Source organism: Sphaerodactylus townsendi, linkage group LG15, assembly GCF_021028975.2.
Source record: "Sphaerodactylus townsendi isolate TG3544 linkage group LG15, MPM_Stown_v2.3, whole genome shotgun sequence".
In the NCBI taxonomy this organism is placed as follows: Eukaryota; Metazoa; Chordata; class Lepidosauria; order Squamata; family Sphaerodactylidae; genus Sphaerodactylus; species Sphaerodactylus townsendi.
In genome coordinates this window covers 33,720,806-33,735,089 of record NC_059439.1, presented here as the reverse complement: position 1 = coordinate 33,735,089, position 14,284 = coordinate 33,720,806, and the positions used below count along the sequence as shown (strand labels likewise).

General features: G+C 41.6%; 1 protein-coding gene across 1 annotated transcript; it reads left to right on the top strand.

The window, feature by feature from the left end:
- Positions 1-6,589: 6,589 nt before the first annotated feature.
- On the top strand, positions 6,590-10,977 carry LOC125444353 (vomeronasal type-2 receptor 26-like). Its single transcript, XM_048516763.1, has 3 exons — positions 6,590-6,880; positions 8,523-8,649; positions 10,032-10,977. Exons 1-3 carry the CDS (start codon positions 6,590-6,592, stop codon positions 10,934-10,936), a joined length of 1,323 nt encoding a protein of 440 aa, XP_048372720.1. The 3' UTR covers positions 10,937-10,977.
- Positions 10,978-14,284: the final 3,307 nt, after the last annotated feature.

The following is a 14,284-nucleotide window of genomic DNA, read 5'->3' as shown; positions in this document are numbered from 1 at the left end:
TTTTTGAGGGTCCATAACTTTGGCCCCCCCTAAACCAAACTGCACCAAACTTGGAGGGTATCATCAGGACAGTCCCCTGATGATACCCTGAAATTTTTCAGCGAAGCAAGCCTTTATTGGCATAAACAGTACAACAATAATAAAAAACAGATTAAAAAGCATATACAATACAGGATATACGTGTTAGGACGAAGGAAATCTACTGGCATTTAATAATTTCCAGTAGAAAGTCTGCCACTGTCATACAGAGAGAAGGATCAGGGTTGTCCAACAAGTAGTGTAATCTAATTAAATCGGGGAGATCAGGTAAATGTAAAGGAGTGAGATTCACATACTTGGATCTGATTTCCTTGAATCTAATTGTGAAGTAATTGGTGAAGTAATTGGGGGGCTAGAGATTCAACTGAGCCATTGTTACATGGGCACAATCTTTTAGTCTTTTCTTGCTTATTAAATCAAGGCAGAAGGCATAACATTAAACCTGGCGAGCATTATGGCTCTCCTTTGATCAGGATACCCTGAAATTTTGGTACCGATACATCTACAAATGTGCCCCCTGCAGGCACCCCCAAAAATTTGCCCAAGATACTTTTTTCTGCAGTGATTTCTGCATTGCTGTCAATGGGGAATTTCTGGTGGAGGGCTGTGGGGTGTGCATTTATCAAGGTACAGTCACAAAACGTTCAGGGTATCTTCAGGAGAGTCTCTGGATGACACCATCCAGGTTTGAAGGACTTTGCTTATGGGGGCAGTGGGAGATGGACCCTACCCATAACATTGAACCCCTTGAAGCAACGGCCACCAAACCCAGATGGGGTCATGAAGAGACTCTCCTGAAGACACCCTGAAAGTTTTGTGGGTTTACCATGAGAAATGTGCACTCCACAGCCCTCCCACAGAAATTTCCCATTGGCTGCAATGGAGCCAGCCAGCCACTACAGAGCACAGAATCTGAGGAAATTTATTTGGGTGACTGTGAGGGGCGCAGTTTTAGAGCTACTGTCACCAAAATTTCCAGGTATCATGCAAGTACTGTCCTTATGATAACCCCCTAGTTTGGTGAGGTTTGGTTCAGGGGGTCCAAAGTTATGGATGCTCAAAAGTGTAACCCCATCTCCTGTTAGCTTCCATTGGAAACAATGGGGGATGGGGCACCCCGTTTGAGGGTCAATAACTTTGCCCCCCCTGAGCCAAACTTCACCAAACTTGGGGAGAATCATCAGGACAGTCTCCGGATGAAATCCTGAAAGTTTAGTGCCGCAAGCTTTAAAATTGCACCCTTGCAGGCCAAAATGTGTAAAAACACAAAAAATTCAAAAAATAATAAAAGGGACCCGAATTTTTCGGATTTACCTGAATTTTCGGGCATATCCGAAATGGCTATGATTTGGATTCAGGAATACAAATCATTTTATGCCCAGAAATACCCAAATCCGAATTTTACCGAATTTTTTTAGTATTGACCAACCCTAGATCGAACATCTGAAGGAAAGCACCACTGATGTATGTCTGATTCATATAGGTTAATCTTATTGTACCATCTTCCTTTAACATACAGAGTTTTAAAGACAGTCCACCGTTTTCAACTGTGCTGCTTCTTGATTAGTACTTTACTAGAGCAGTTAAGAACATAAGAACTAGCCTGCTGGATTAGACCAGAGTCCATCTAGTCCAGCACTCTCCTACTCACAGTGGCCCACCAGGTGCCTTTGGGAGCTCACATGCAGGAGATGAAAGCAATGGCCTTCTGCTGCTGCTGCTGCTCCCGAGCACCTGGTCTGCTCAGGCGTTTGCAATTTCAGATCTAGGAGGATCAAGATTGGGAGCCATAGATCGACTTCTCCTCCATAAATCTGTCTAAGCCCCTTTTAAAACTTTCCAGTTTAGTGGCCATCACCACCTCCTGTGGCAGCATATTCCAAACACCAATCACGCATTACGTAAATAAATTTTTCCTTTTATTAGTCCTAATTCTTCCCCCCAGCATTTTCAATGTATGCCTCCGGTTTTAGTATTGTTAGAAAGAGATAAAAATTTCTCTCTGATTTCCCTCTCATTATTGATTCACTACATGAATCAGTAATGACCCCTTGCTTGCTCTGGGAACTACCTGAAGGTTTACAATTTTCGATGGTAAACACCTTGGTGACTGATAGAACTCCAAGAAGGCAACAGAGGAAGTGGCATCAACTCCTCAATCCACTGTTTCCAGGCACCACCCCCAAAATTCCCGGGGATTTGCTAAAGCATCCAAAGGATGGGAGACATTTCAGCAACAAGTACTTCTATGCTTCTTACTAAGATGAAATGGGATAGTTCTTTTTATATCACGCAGAATTACCTAGATAAGAGACAGATACCAATTCAATTAAATGGTAGTAGCCAGAGTTCTCCATCTATGACCTGATAGTTGGCAACCCTATTTCTAGTGCCCATGCCAGAAGATTCTCTGCGTCTTCTTCTTCTTCTTCTTCTTCTTCTTCTTCTTCTTCTTCTTCTTCTTCTTCTTCTTCTTCTTCTTCTTCTTCTTCTTCTTCTTCTTCTTCTTCTTCTTCTCCTCCTCCTCCTCCTCCTCCTCCTCCTCTGAAGTGGCCATCTTCTCCAGGGGTACTGAGCTCTAGCCCAACACTGAGCTGCCCAACACAAAGGACCTGGGCAAGCAAGTTAGTTTAATGTAACTCAACTGGGTTGAAGAAACCAGCTTTGGATCTGACTGTACATTAATGAAGCCCTGAATCTAGTTCCCAAATCCAAAAGGGTCACCTTGACATTACCAAAGAAACATGATGTCACTTCTGGTATTGGTTGGAAGTGATGTTGTCATAAATCTTTTTCATCTATTCTTGTCCCCCCCCCCCCCCTCCCCGACACACATACACTTGCTTTTCAGCCATTAGCTGGCAATCCTAACAAATGTGCAGGTAATTTCAAAGGCCTCCTCTGGGGGGAAAATATCTGTTATTATGTTATTGAAATTTTGCAACAACAATGTTTTCCCTCTAGAATTACTTTAATCCCTGTAATTTGTTTCCTTGGCCAAACCATTGGAAAACAACAAATCGGCAAGTCTGAAAATGGTCATAAAATCCCCTTTGCCACTGAAACGTCAGGGAAGAGAACAGGCTGTGTCTGTCTGTGCTCGCACGTTTTGCCTTGTGAAGCTGGACCTGACTTCAGGATATTTGTGATTGCAGCTGACATTCAAGGCCCACAAGTGTATAACTTAAGAGCTATGTGGAGAGACTCAGCTACCATCCAAGACACCCTGATTCATTCCGGCTGAAGCTGGAGACAGATGCCGGAAAGGTTGATCCGGAGTTGTGTTGCTTGCAGATGTTGAGGCTCGCAGTATTGCTGCTGCTTCTGCTTGAGATGGCATGCCAAGTGGACAGTAGGACATGCCCCATGGAGGACCCTTTCCCTATTCCATATGAATGGTATCAGCCAGGGGACATCTACATTGGTGGGATGGCTTCTCTGACAATGTACCGTGTCCCTGAATTATCTTTCACTGGTCTTTCTTCACAGGAGTTGTTCGAGATACCAGTGTAAGGAATCAACATTTTTCTCCTGCTTCTTCTGACCTGAAACCCCGAGGAGTTCTTAACCACTAACTATCTTTTAAATGTTCATTAGGCTGGCCAGTGACCAAATGGGTGCTCTTCAGTTCAGAATCCCCCTTTCCAATCTCCTTCTGAACTATGCATCTTCTGCTCTGCTAATAGTAAATATGAGAACTTTCTGATCAAACATCAGGTTTTCTTAAATATTTTATAGGAAGTTTGGAGGGGGAGAGCAAAAGGAGATGTTTTTTATTCGCGAGCAATAACTTACACCAAATCTGCCTGTAGTTAGAAGTGTGCAAGTTCTATACCAAAAAAAGGTGAGGCTGTCAAAAACTGAGCAAAAATGAGTGACAAAAACCACCTTCAGAAGGTAAATGGATGACTGATTGTGAATCATGGAGAAAAGGTGTGAAGAAATATTCTACCTCATTCCAAAAAAAAATAGAATTCAGATTGTTTTAAAATGTTGACAAAAGTAAATATAAATCTCTATGAAGTGTTACAGCCGCAAGCCTTAACAACATTACAGATGGGTCATGACAAGAGCAAGGTGCAACTCATTCCCCTCTGTCTGTCTTCAAGGTCGTTTCCTTAACATCCCAGAAAGTGAGCGTTGTTGTCGGTACTGTCCCAGTGCTATGGACTCAATCCCTCATATCCTGCTTTACTGTTCGAGGTATAATGATATTAGAACCGATCTGGGAGCTTTACTACCTCTAGAATTTATGTTTCTCTCAAACTAAAAATGTCTAAGCTATTGAACAGCCCTAATGTAGAAATGTCTGAAGCAGTTGCTACATTTTTAATCCATGTTCTACATGATATATAACAATGATCCTGTTTTTGTACTTGGAATGTATGGTACTTCTGGTTTATGCCTAATAAAGGTTTTTGGATTGGCCTTAACAACATAATAAAAAACTTAATCAACCTATTTTTGAGGGCCAACAAGTACAAACCTCTCCCTCAATGTAACTGATAAACACAGAAAAGAGGCAACCTTACATATAATAGGTGGGTTTACATCTTGCACAAGGGAACGGATGTGATCCTCCTTTGACTCCAAAAACTGTGAAATACCTTGAGAAAGAAGAATGGGCCAAAGATCAGTGGAAAGTGTTAGGAAACGGTTCCAACTTGGTGATATGGCACAGTCAGGAGGCTTTTGCCAGTAACAGAGATGAACTCCAGGCAAGACTTAAGTTTCTATGGCACCATGAATGCTGCTAGCATCCTGTACTAAACAAAACTGGATATTGGGCATGTAATCAGCATGGTTAAAAATGGAGCTCCCACAATGAGTACAGATGTCGGAGAATTACAAATAGGGGGATGACCTACAAGGGTCAGTGCTATCAGTCACAGACCAGGAAAGGGATTTGGGCATCTTAGTTGATAGTTCCATGGGAATGTCAACTCAATGCATGGCAGCTGTGAAAAAGGCAAACTCTATGCTGGGGATCATTAGGAAAGGAATTGATAATAACTGGAGCACCTTCCCTATGAGGAGAGGCTGCAGCGTTTGGGACTCTTTAGTTTGGAGAGGAGACGGCTGAGGGGGGATATGATTGAAGTCTACAAAATTATGCATGGGGTAGAAAATGTTGACAGAGAGAAATTTTTCTCTCTTTCTCACAATACTAGAACCAGGGGGCATTCATTGAAAATGCTGGGGGGAAGAATTAGGACTAATAAAAGGAAACACTTCTTCACGCAACGTGTGATTGGTGTTTGGAATATGCTGCCACAGGATGTGGTGATGGCCACTAACCTGGATAGCTTTAAAAGGGGCTTGGACAGATTGATGGAGGAGAAGTCGATTTATGGCTACCAATCTTGATCCTCTTTGATTTGAGATTGCAAATGCCTTAACAGACCAGGTGCTCGGGAGCAACAGCCGCAGAAGGCCATTGCTTTCACCTCCTGCATGTGAGCTCCCAAAGGCACTTGGTGGGCCACTGCGAGTAGCAGAGAGCTGGACTAGATGGACTCTGGTCTGATCCAGCTGGCTTGTTCTTATGTTCTTATGTTCTTATGTTCTTATGATGAAAGATGCCATCAAGTTCGAATCAGTGTATGGTGACCCTGTAGGGTTTCAAGGCAAGAGACCAACAGAAGTGAGGTGGTTTACTATTGTCTGCCTCAATGTAATGACCCTGCATTTCCATGGTGGCCTCCAATAGAAGGACTAAGCTGGGATGACCATTCTTAGTTGACGAGATCTGACAAAATCAGACCAGTCTTGGCTATCCAGGTCTGGACATTTCAAATGCAGTGTTCCTTATATGAAACATCTTACATGAAACATTTCAGCGTGTTGTAGTGGTTACTCTAATCTGGAGGGCCAAGTTTGATTCCCCACTCCTCCACATGAGCCGACAACTCTTATAGGTTGAACTAGATTTGTTTTCCCACTCCTACATTCCTTCGGGGTGATGCTGGGCGAGTCACAGGTCATTCAGGACTCTCTCCGTTCCATGTTCCTTACAAGGTGTCTGTTGTGGGGAAAGGAAAAGAAAGGAGTCTCCTTACAGAAGAGAAAGGGGGGTATGAATTGAAACTCTTCTGTTACTCCTCAGACACCATATTCCCTTCCTCATTCTAATTTCACAATTCTCAGGATGTTTTCATGAGACATAGATTGTGTTTTAGAACTGTGTGTGGGTTTGTTTGCACTGTGTTCTCATCATGTGTGTTTTTAAAAAGAAAAGTTTCTCATTATTATAATACATCCCTGATTTCAAATTTTAAAAGCATCTTCCACTGTTTCCCCCTTTAGTTTATGGTTGGATACAGACTAAAGGGGGGTTTAAATCCAATTTCTTCTTCTTCTTCTTCTTCTTCTTCTTCTTCTTCTTCTTCTTCTTCTTCTTCTTCTTCTTCTTCTTCTTCTTCTTCTTCTTCTTCTTCTTCTTCTTCTTCTTCTTCTTCTTCTTCTTCTTCTTCTTCTTCTTCTTCTTCTTCTTCTTCTTCTTCTTCTTCTTCTTCTTCTTCTTCTTCTTCTCCTCCTCCTCCTCCTCAGCATGCTTCCACAGTTCTACCAGCACATCCTGGCCTTGGTGTTTGCAGTCAATGAGATCAACGAGAACCCCAAGATCTTGTCTAATGTCACTCTTGGGTTCCACATCTATGACATCTGCAATGATGCGAAGGTGACCTTTCGCACCACTCTGGATCTGTTGTTCAAATTGCACAGATATTTTCCAAACTATGAATGTGATGAGCAGAAAAATGTCATGGCCGTCATCGGGGGACTTGAGCCTGACATGTCCTTCTATATGGCGAATATCCTACATCTTTACAAGATTCCACAGGTATGCTCTGTGTCTTGGGGTGATTCCACAAGCTGTGCTGTTTTCTTTAACATTAAGACAATCAGTAGAGACCTGTGGCCCATCTAGCTCAGCATCGTATTTTACTTTGTGTGTCCCACTCCACGTCTCTCATGACAGGGATGACAGTAACTCACAGTCCCACCAAAGAGTTCCTTTGTGGGGGCCAGGAGAGTCTCTTCTTAGGACTAGGTAGCACAACATAGTTCTGTGATGATTTGTTCCTATGATTTGTTCCAGAAATGGTCCTATATTCCAGTGATCTGGGGATAATTTGGCCATAAACAGTAAACATAAAAAAGGACATTCATCCATTCTCATCTCTAAACTACCTTTGCTTGTCTCTTTAGCTCCCGTATGGCTCATTCACCCTTAAGCAGAATGCCAAACAACTGACTTCCATGTTTTACATGGTTTCTAATACATCCCATGAGCATCTTGGGATTATTTTGTTGCTTCAGCATTTTGGATGGAGGTGGGTTGGGCTCTTTATTTCAGACGATGATTACGGAGAACATTTTCAGCAGGTCCTGGAACCACTGCTCTCTCAGAGCGAAATCTGTCTGGCCTTCACAGAAAGGATTGTCAACAAACCACATGTGAATTCCATATATGATATGTTCAGTGTAGCCTCAAGTATATATGAGCCTCTCACTGACAGTAAAGCCAATGTCATTATCCTCTATGGAGAATCTTTTGCTATTCCAGTACTTAGTTTTCGCCTGCTTTTGGGCAGTTCTAACTATAAGGAAAATACCTCATTAACGAAGGTGTGGGTGGTAACAGCCAAGCTAGATTTCATAGCACCACACTTGCATGGAGATTTTGATTTTGAATACTTCCACGGGGCTATTTCCTTCAAGAGCCACTCAAGTGAGCTTCTAGAATTCCAGAAATTTGTTCGGAACATAAAACCTCCAGATAGATAGATAGATAGATAGATAGATAGATAGATAGATAGATAGATAGATAGATAGATAGATAGATAGATAGATAGATAGATAGATAGATAGATAGATAGATAGATAGATAGATAGATAGATAGAAACAACAGACACAATGGCTACTGAGTTTCTTAAAGTTACAGGCACTGCTTACATTTGTGTGTGTGTGTGTGTGTGTGCGTGGGGAGGGGGTTAATTAACCCCCAATTGATTCCCCCTCCCCCAATTTTTAGATTTTTCTTCAAACATGAGACTTGTCTTCTATTCTTGTACATTCATGTCTCCAGTCTCTGGATTACTTGGCCATATTGAAAATTGGATTCATTGTTTTGGATGACCAGAGTGGAAATCATATATATTCTCAGTTTTTCATGTCATTCCAGGTTTAGAAATTGGATTTAAGAACTAAAGAGAGCTTTGACTTCAAGGCACCAACCATTTACAATTTGGACAACATTTCAAAACAAATGCAACCCAATAAAAATCTGCTCATTCCTTTCTTAGAAATTGGACAGTTTCTAAAATGAGTGTCATTTCTTTGATTTCTCTATTTTTCTCAGGGAAGAGAGATGCTGGAAAAATAATGTCCTGAACTATACTAGCTGGTCATCCAAGAACTAATGTTTCGATTGTTTGCAGCTGCTACTATCTCATCCTAAACTCATCCTGTTTTTGTACAGAGCCTGCCCATATCTCTCTGTAATGACAAGGGCAAACCAGGAAATCAGAAGAGAAAGAGGGAAGGGGAGAAATTTTGCTGCTATGATTGTATTCAGTGCCCAGAAGGGAAGATCACAAATCAAGAGGGTAAAAGATGTGTGGCTACCTTGTGCATGTATTGCATTAAATAATTCAGTTAGTTCTTCTGTTGTTCCAGCTCCCCCACCATCAGCAAAATGAGATATGTGACAAGAGCTCGGCTAGACTTGGCTTTGTTATGAAATTAAATAGCTAATTTGAACCCTCAACCTGTTCACTCCACTTCTTAAATGTGGTTTGCAACCAAGGCTGTTCAATGACTTCCAGCAGTTGTGAAAGGCCATCCTGGCTTCAAACCTGGCTGTCATTAGCACTGGCCTTGTGTATCCCAACCTATGAATTCACTGGCAGGGTCAAAAGACCTCTCCCTCCCTCAGTTTGTTAAGGATAAACTTAGGGCTTGGCTGAAGGTGGTCCATGCCAAGGTTATCTTCTCCACAATCTACCCACCTATGGCAGTGAATGATCGGCTGCTTCATGAATTGCTCTTCATCTCTACATACTTTGGGATGGTCACCAAATGGCCCAGCTTGGTTTCTGAAGGACATTTAGCCCATGATGACATATGACTCATTAGATCATGTAAAATGCCTTTTTTGATATACAAAACAAACATCATGACCAATTATTATTATTTAGAAGAAGAAGAAGAAGAGTTTGGATTTATATCCCCCCTTTCTCTCCTGCAGGAGACTCCAAGGGGCTTACAATCTCCTTGCCCTTCCCCCCTCACAACCAACACCCTGTGAGGTAGGTGGGCTGAGAGAGCTCCGAGAAGCTGTGACTAGCCCAAGGTCACCCAGCTGGCATGTGTGGGAGTGTACAGGCTAATCTGAATTCCCCAGAGAAGCCTCCACAGCTCAGGCGGCAGAGCTGGGAATCAAACCCGGTTCCTCCAGATTAGATACACGAGCTCTTAACCTCCTATGCCACTGCTTTATAACCATCTATTGTTATTTATTAGGCATTGGGATTTTTAGACTGTTTTAATAATTGTATTACTATTTTAATGGTTTTATTGGTTGCATATGTTTATGTTGTAAGCCGTCCTGAGCCCTGCAAGAATAGGGAGGGATATCAATTTAAGAATAAATTAATAAATATTTCCTCATTGATCTGACAGCAAAGGTGGTAATGAGAGTTCCTTATTCAAAACCAACATCATGTCCTATTAATATTATTTATTAGGCATTGAATTTTTTAAAACCTTTTAAAATAATTGTATTGCTATTTTAATGGTTTTATTGATTGTATATTTTTTATGTTGTGACCTGGCCTGGGCCCTGCAGAAATAGTGCAGGATGTAAATTTAATAGTAAATTAAAAAAATTATCCCCTCATTGATCTGACAGCAAAGGTGGTCATGAGAATTCATCTGGTGTCTCTTCTGAATTGATCCTGACATAGGACACATTTCCTATTCTTTCCAGATATGGAGAACTGTATCCTGTGTCCAGATGCTGAATATCCAAGCTTGGAGCATGATCGATGTATGCCGAGATGTCTAAGTTTTCTGTCTTATCAAGAACCTTTAGGGATCACCTTGTCTGCTACTGCTTTTAGTTTTTCATTGATCACCTCTTGGGTTTTGGCAGTTTTCATTAAACACAAAGACACCCCCATAGTTAAGGCCAACAACCGAGATATCACCTTCGCTCTCCTGGTTTCCCTCCTGCTCTGCTTTTTGTGTTCCTTGCTCTTTATTGGACAGCCCAGGAAGGTGACCTGTTTCATCCAACAATCAGCTTTCAGTCTCGTCTTCTCAGTGGCTGTTTCTTGTGTCTTGGCCAAAACCATCACTGTGGTTGTCGCTTTCATGGCTACCAAACCAGGATCACCCATGAGGAAGTGGGTGGGGAAAAGACTGACCACCTCTGTTGTCCTTTCCTGTTCCCTGATGGAAGCAGCCATTTGTGTCGTGTGGCTAGCAACCTCTCCCCCGTTCCCAGATTTGGACACACGGTCCCTGACAAGAGAAATCATCGCCCGGTGCAATGAAGGATCCGTCTTCCTATTTTATACCGCTTTGGGCTACATGGGACTTCTGTCCCTCATGAGCTTGACTGTGGCTTTCCTAGCCAGACATTTGCCGGACAGCTTCAACGAGGCCAAGTTCATCACCTTCAGTATGGTGGTGTTCTGCAGTGTTTGGTTGTCTTTCATTCCAACCTACTTGAGCACCAAAGGGAAATACATGGTAGCTGTTGAGATCTTCTCTATCTTGGCCTCCAGTGCTGGGTTACTGGCCTGCATCTTTTCCCCCAAATGCTACATTATTCTTCTGAGACCTGATCTAAATAACAGGAATCAGCTGATTAGGAGGAAGAACAATTAAAACCATTCTAATATACCTGTCCTATATTGTGTATAGAAATAAGACAATGAGACCATGATAGGAATTTTACGCTTCTATAGGGGTCAGTCCTACCCCCACAATAGTATGATTAATTTAAGAGTCTGCCCCTCCACTTTTGGGCTTGAGGTGGTTTACAACATAACTTAAATGCTTTAATAAACGTTTATACAAATTGAAAACTTTCAACATTAAAACATCAGCATGTAAAACTTCCAGCGATTGAACATCTGAAGGAAAACACCACTGATGTATGTCTGGTTCATATAAGTTAATCTTCACATTGTACCATCTTCCTTTAACATACAGAGTTTTAAAGACAGTCCACTGTTTTCAGCTGTGCTGCTTCTTGATTAGTTCTTTAATAGAGCAATTAAGAACATAAGAACTAGTCTGCTGGATCAGACCAGAGTCCATCTAGTCCAGCACTCTGCTACTCGCAGTGGCCCACCAGGTGCCTTTGGGAGCTCACATGCAGGAGATGAAAGCAATGACCTTCTGCTGCTGCTGCTGCTGCTCCCAAGCACATGGTCTGCTCAGGCATTTGCAATCTCAGATCAAGGAGGATCAAGATGGGGAGCCATAGATCGACTTCTCCTCCATAAATCTGTCCAAGACTCTTTTCAAACTATCCAGGTTAGTGGCCATCACCACTTCCTGTGGCAGCATATTCCAAACACCAATCACGCATTGCGTAAAGAAATTTTTCTTTTTATTAGTCCTAATTCTTCCCACCAGCATTTTCAATGTATGCCCCTGGTTTTAGTATTGTTAGAAAGAGAGAAAAATTTCTCTCTGATTTCCCTCTCATTATTGATTCACTACATGAATCAGTAATGACCCATGCTTGCTCTGGGAACCACCTTAAGGTTTACAATTTTCTATGGTAAAGACCATTGTGGCTGAAAGAACACTCTAAGAGTTTATTTGATTTAAGAGGCTGTCCCTCCCCTTTGGGCTTGAGGTGGTTTACAAAATAACTTAAATATTTTAATAACCATTTACACACATTGAAAACTTTCAACATTAAAACATCAGCATTTAAAAATTCCAGCGATTGACCATCTGAAGGAAAACACCAACGATGTACGTCTGATTCATATAGGTTAATCTTCACATTGTACCGTCATTCTTTAACATACAGAGTTTTAAAGACAGTCCCCCATTATCACTGTGCCACTTCTTGATTTGTTCTTTACTAGATTCGTTCTTCACTATGTCACTGCATGGATCAGTAATGACCCCATGTTTGCTCGGGGAACTACCTGAAGGATTACCATTTTCTATGGTGAAGACATTAGTGACTGATAGAACTCCAAGAAGGCAACAGAGGAAGTGGCATCACCTCCTCAATCCACTGTTTCCAGGCACCACCCCCAAAATTCCCGGGGATTTGCTAAAGCATCCAATGGATGGGAGACATTTCAGCAACAAGTACTTCTTTGCTTCTTACTAAGATGAAATGGGATAGTTCTTTTTATATCACGCAGAATTACCTAGATAAGAGACAGATACCAATTCAATTAAATGGTAATAGCCGGAGTTCTTCATCTATGACCTGGTAGTTGGCAACCCTATTTCTAACGCCTATGCCGGAAGATTCTCTGTGACTTCTTCGCTTTTTGTGCCTTTCTTCTGTCTACTAGGAGTCTTGTAAAAGGCAAGATGGGACAGTCAGAATAGCAAGGCTATGTTGCATATTTCCTTTATCCTCCTTTTTGTCAGCTGTGCTGTTGTCCCTTTGTTTATCTAGAATGTTACTGTTAAGCGGGCTCTAGCCCGACACTGAACTGCCTAACACAAAAGACATGGGCAAGCAAGTTGGTTTAATGTAACTCAACTGGGTTGTAGAAACCAGCTTTGAATCTGATGTACATTAATGAAGCCCTTGAATTGATTTGCCTAATTCAAAAGATTCACCTTTACATTACCAAAGCAACATGGTGTCGCTTCTGGTATTGGTTGGAAGTGATGTTGTCATCAATACTTTCCTTCTGTTCCTCTCCCCGCCCCCCCCCCCCCACACACTTGCTTTTCAGCCATTAGCTGAGAATCCTAACAAACGTGATGGATAAGTTCAAAGGCCTCATCTGGGGGAAAAATATCTGTTATTATGTTATTGAAATTTTGCAACGACAATGTTTTCCCTCTAGAATTACTTTAATCCCTGTAATTTGTTTCCTTGGCCAAACCATTGGAAAACAACAAATCGGCAAGTCTGAAAATGGTCATAAAATCCCCTTTGCCACTGAAACGTCAGGGAAGAGAATAGTCTGTGTATGTCTGTGCCCGCACGTTTTGCCTTGTGAAGCTGGACCTGACTTCAGAATATTTGCAATTGCAGCTGACATTCGTGGCCCACATGTGTTCTTGTGGTGGTGCCTTAGTTTATAACTGAAGAACTATGTGGAGAGACTTAGCTACCATCCAAGATAAATAGGTTCATTCAGGCTGAAGCTGGAGGCAGATGCAGGACAGGTTAGATCCGGAGTTGTGTTGCTTGCAGATGTTGGGGCTGGCACTATTGCTGCTGCTTCTGCTTGAGATGGCATGCCAAGTGGATGGTAGGACATGCCCCATGGAGGACCCTTTCCCTATTCCAAATGAATGGTATCAGCCAGGGGATCTCTACATTGGTGGGTTGACTTTTCTGACAATGTACCATATCCCTGAATTACTCTTCACTGATCATCCTTCATGGGAGTTGTTCGAGATTCCAGTGTAAGGAATCAACATTTCTCTCTTGCTTCTAGTGACCTGAAACCCCGAGGAGTTCTTAAATGATGACATTTTTAAAAATGTGTGTTAGGCTGGCACTCCTCATTACTGAATCCCTCTTTCCAATCTCCTTCTGAATTATGTGTCTTCTGCTCTGCTTGTAGTAAATATAAGAACTTTCTGATCACATGTCAAGTTTTCTTAAATATTTTATAGGAAGTGTGGAGGGGTGTGTGTGGGTGGGTGAGGAGGAAATGATTTTAGACAGGACCAATAATGTATACCAAATCTGTGTGTAATTGGAAGTTTGCAAATCAAAATTGATGAGGTTGTTAAAAACTGGACAAAAATGAGTGACAAAAAGAATCTTCAGAAGCTAAATATATGAAAGATTTGAGGCCAGCCAAGCCTAAAAAAGCAAGGACTGTATATATAGGGATACAAGGCAATGAGGTATAAGCAGTTAGTTTGAGTATAATTTCAATCGATACTTCATAAACCGTTCATAAAGATTATTCATAAAGATATATTGTGATTATTTCACTGGATATAAAGGTAATAAACAAACATATAATGAGAGCATGTCATAAACATTGTTTTTGATACAGTTAC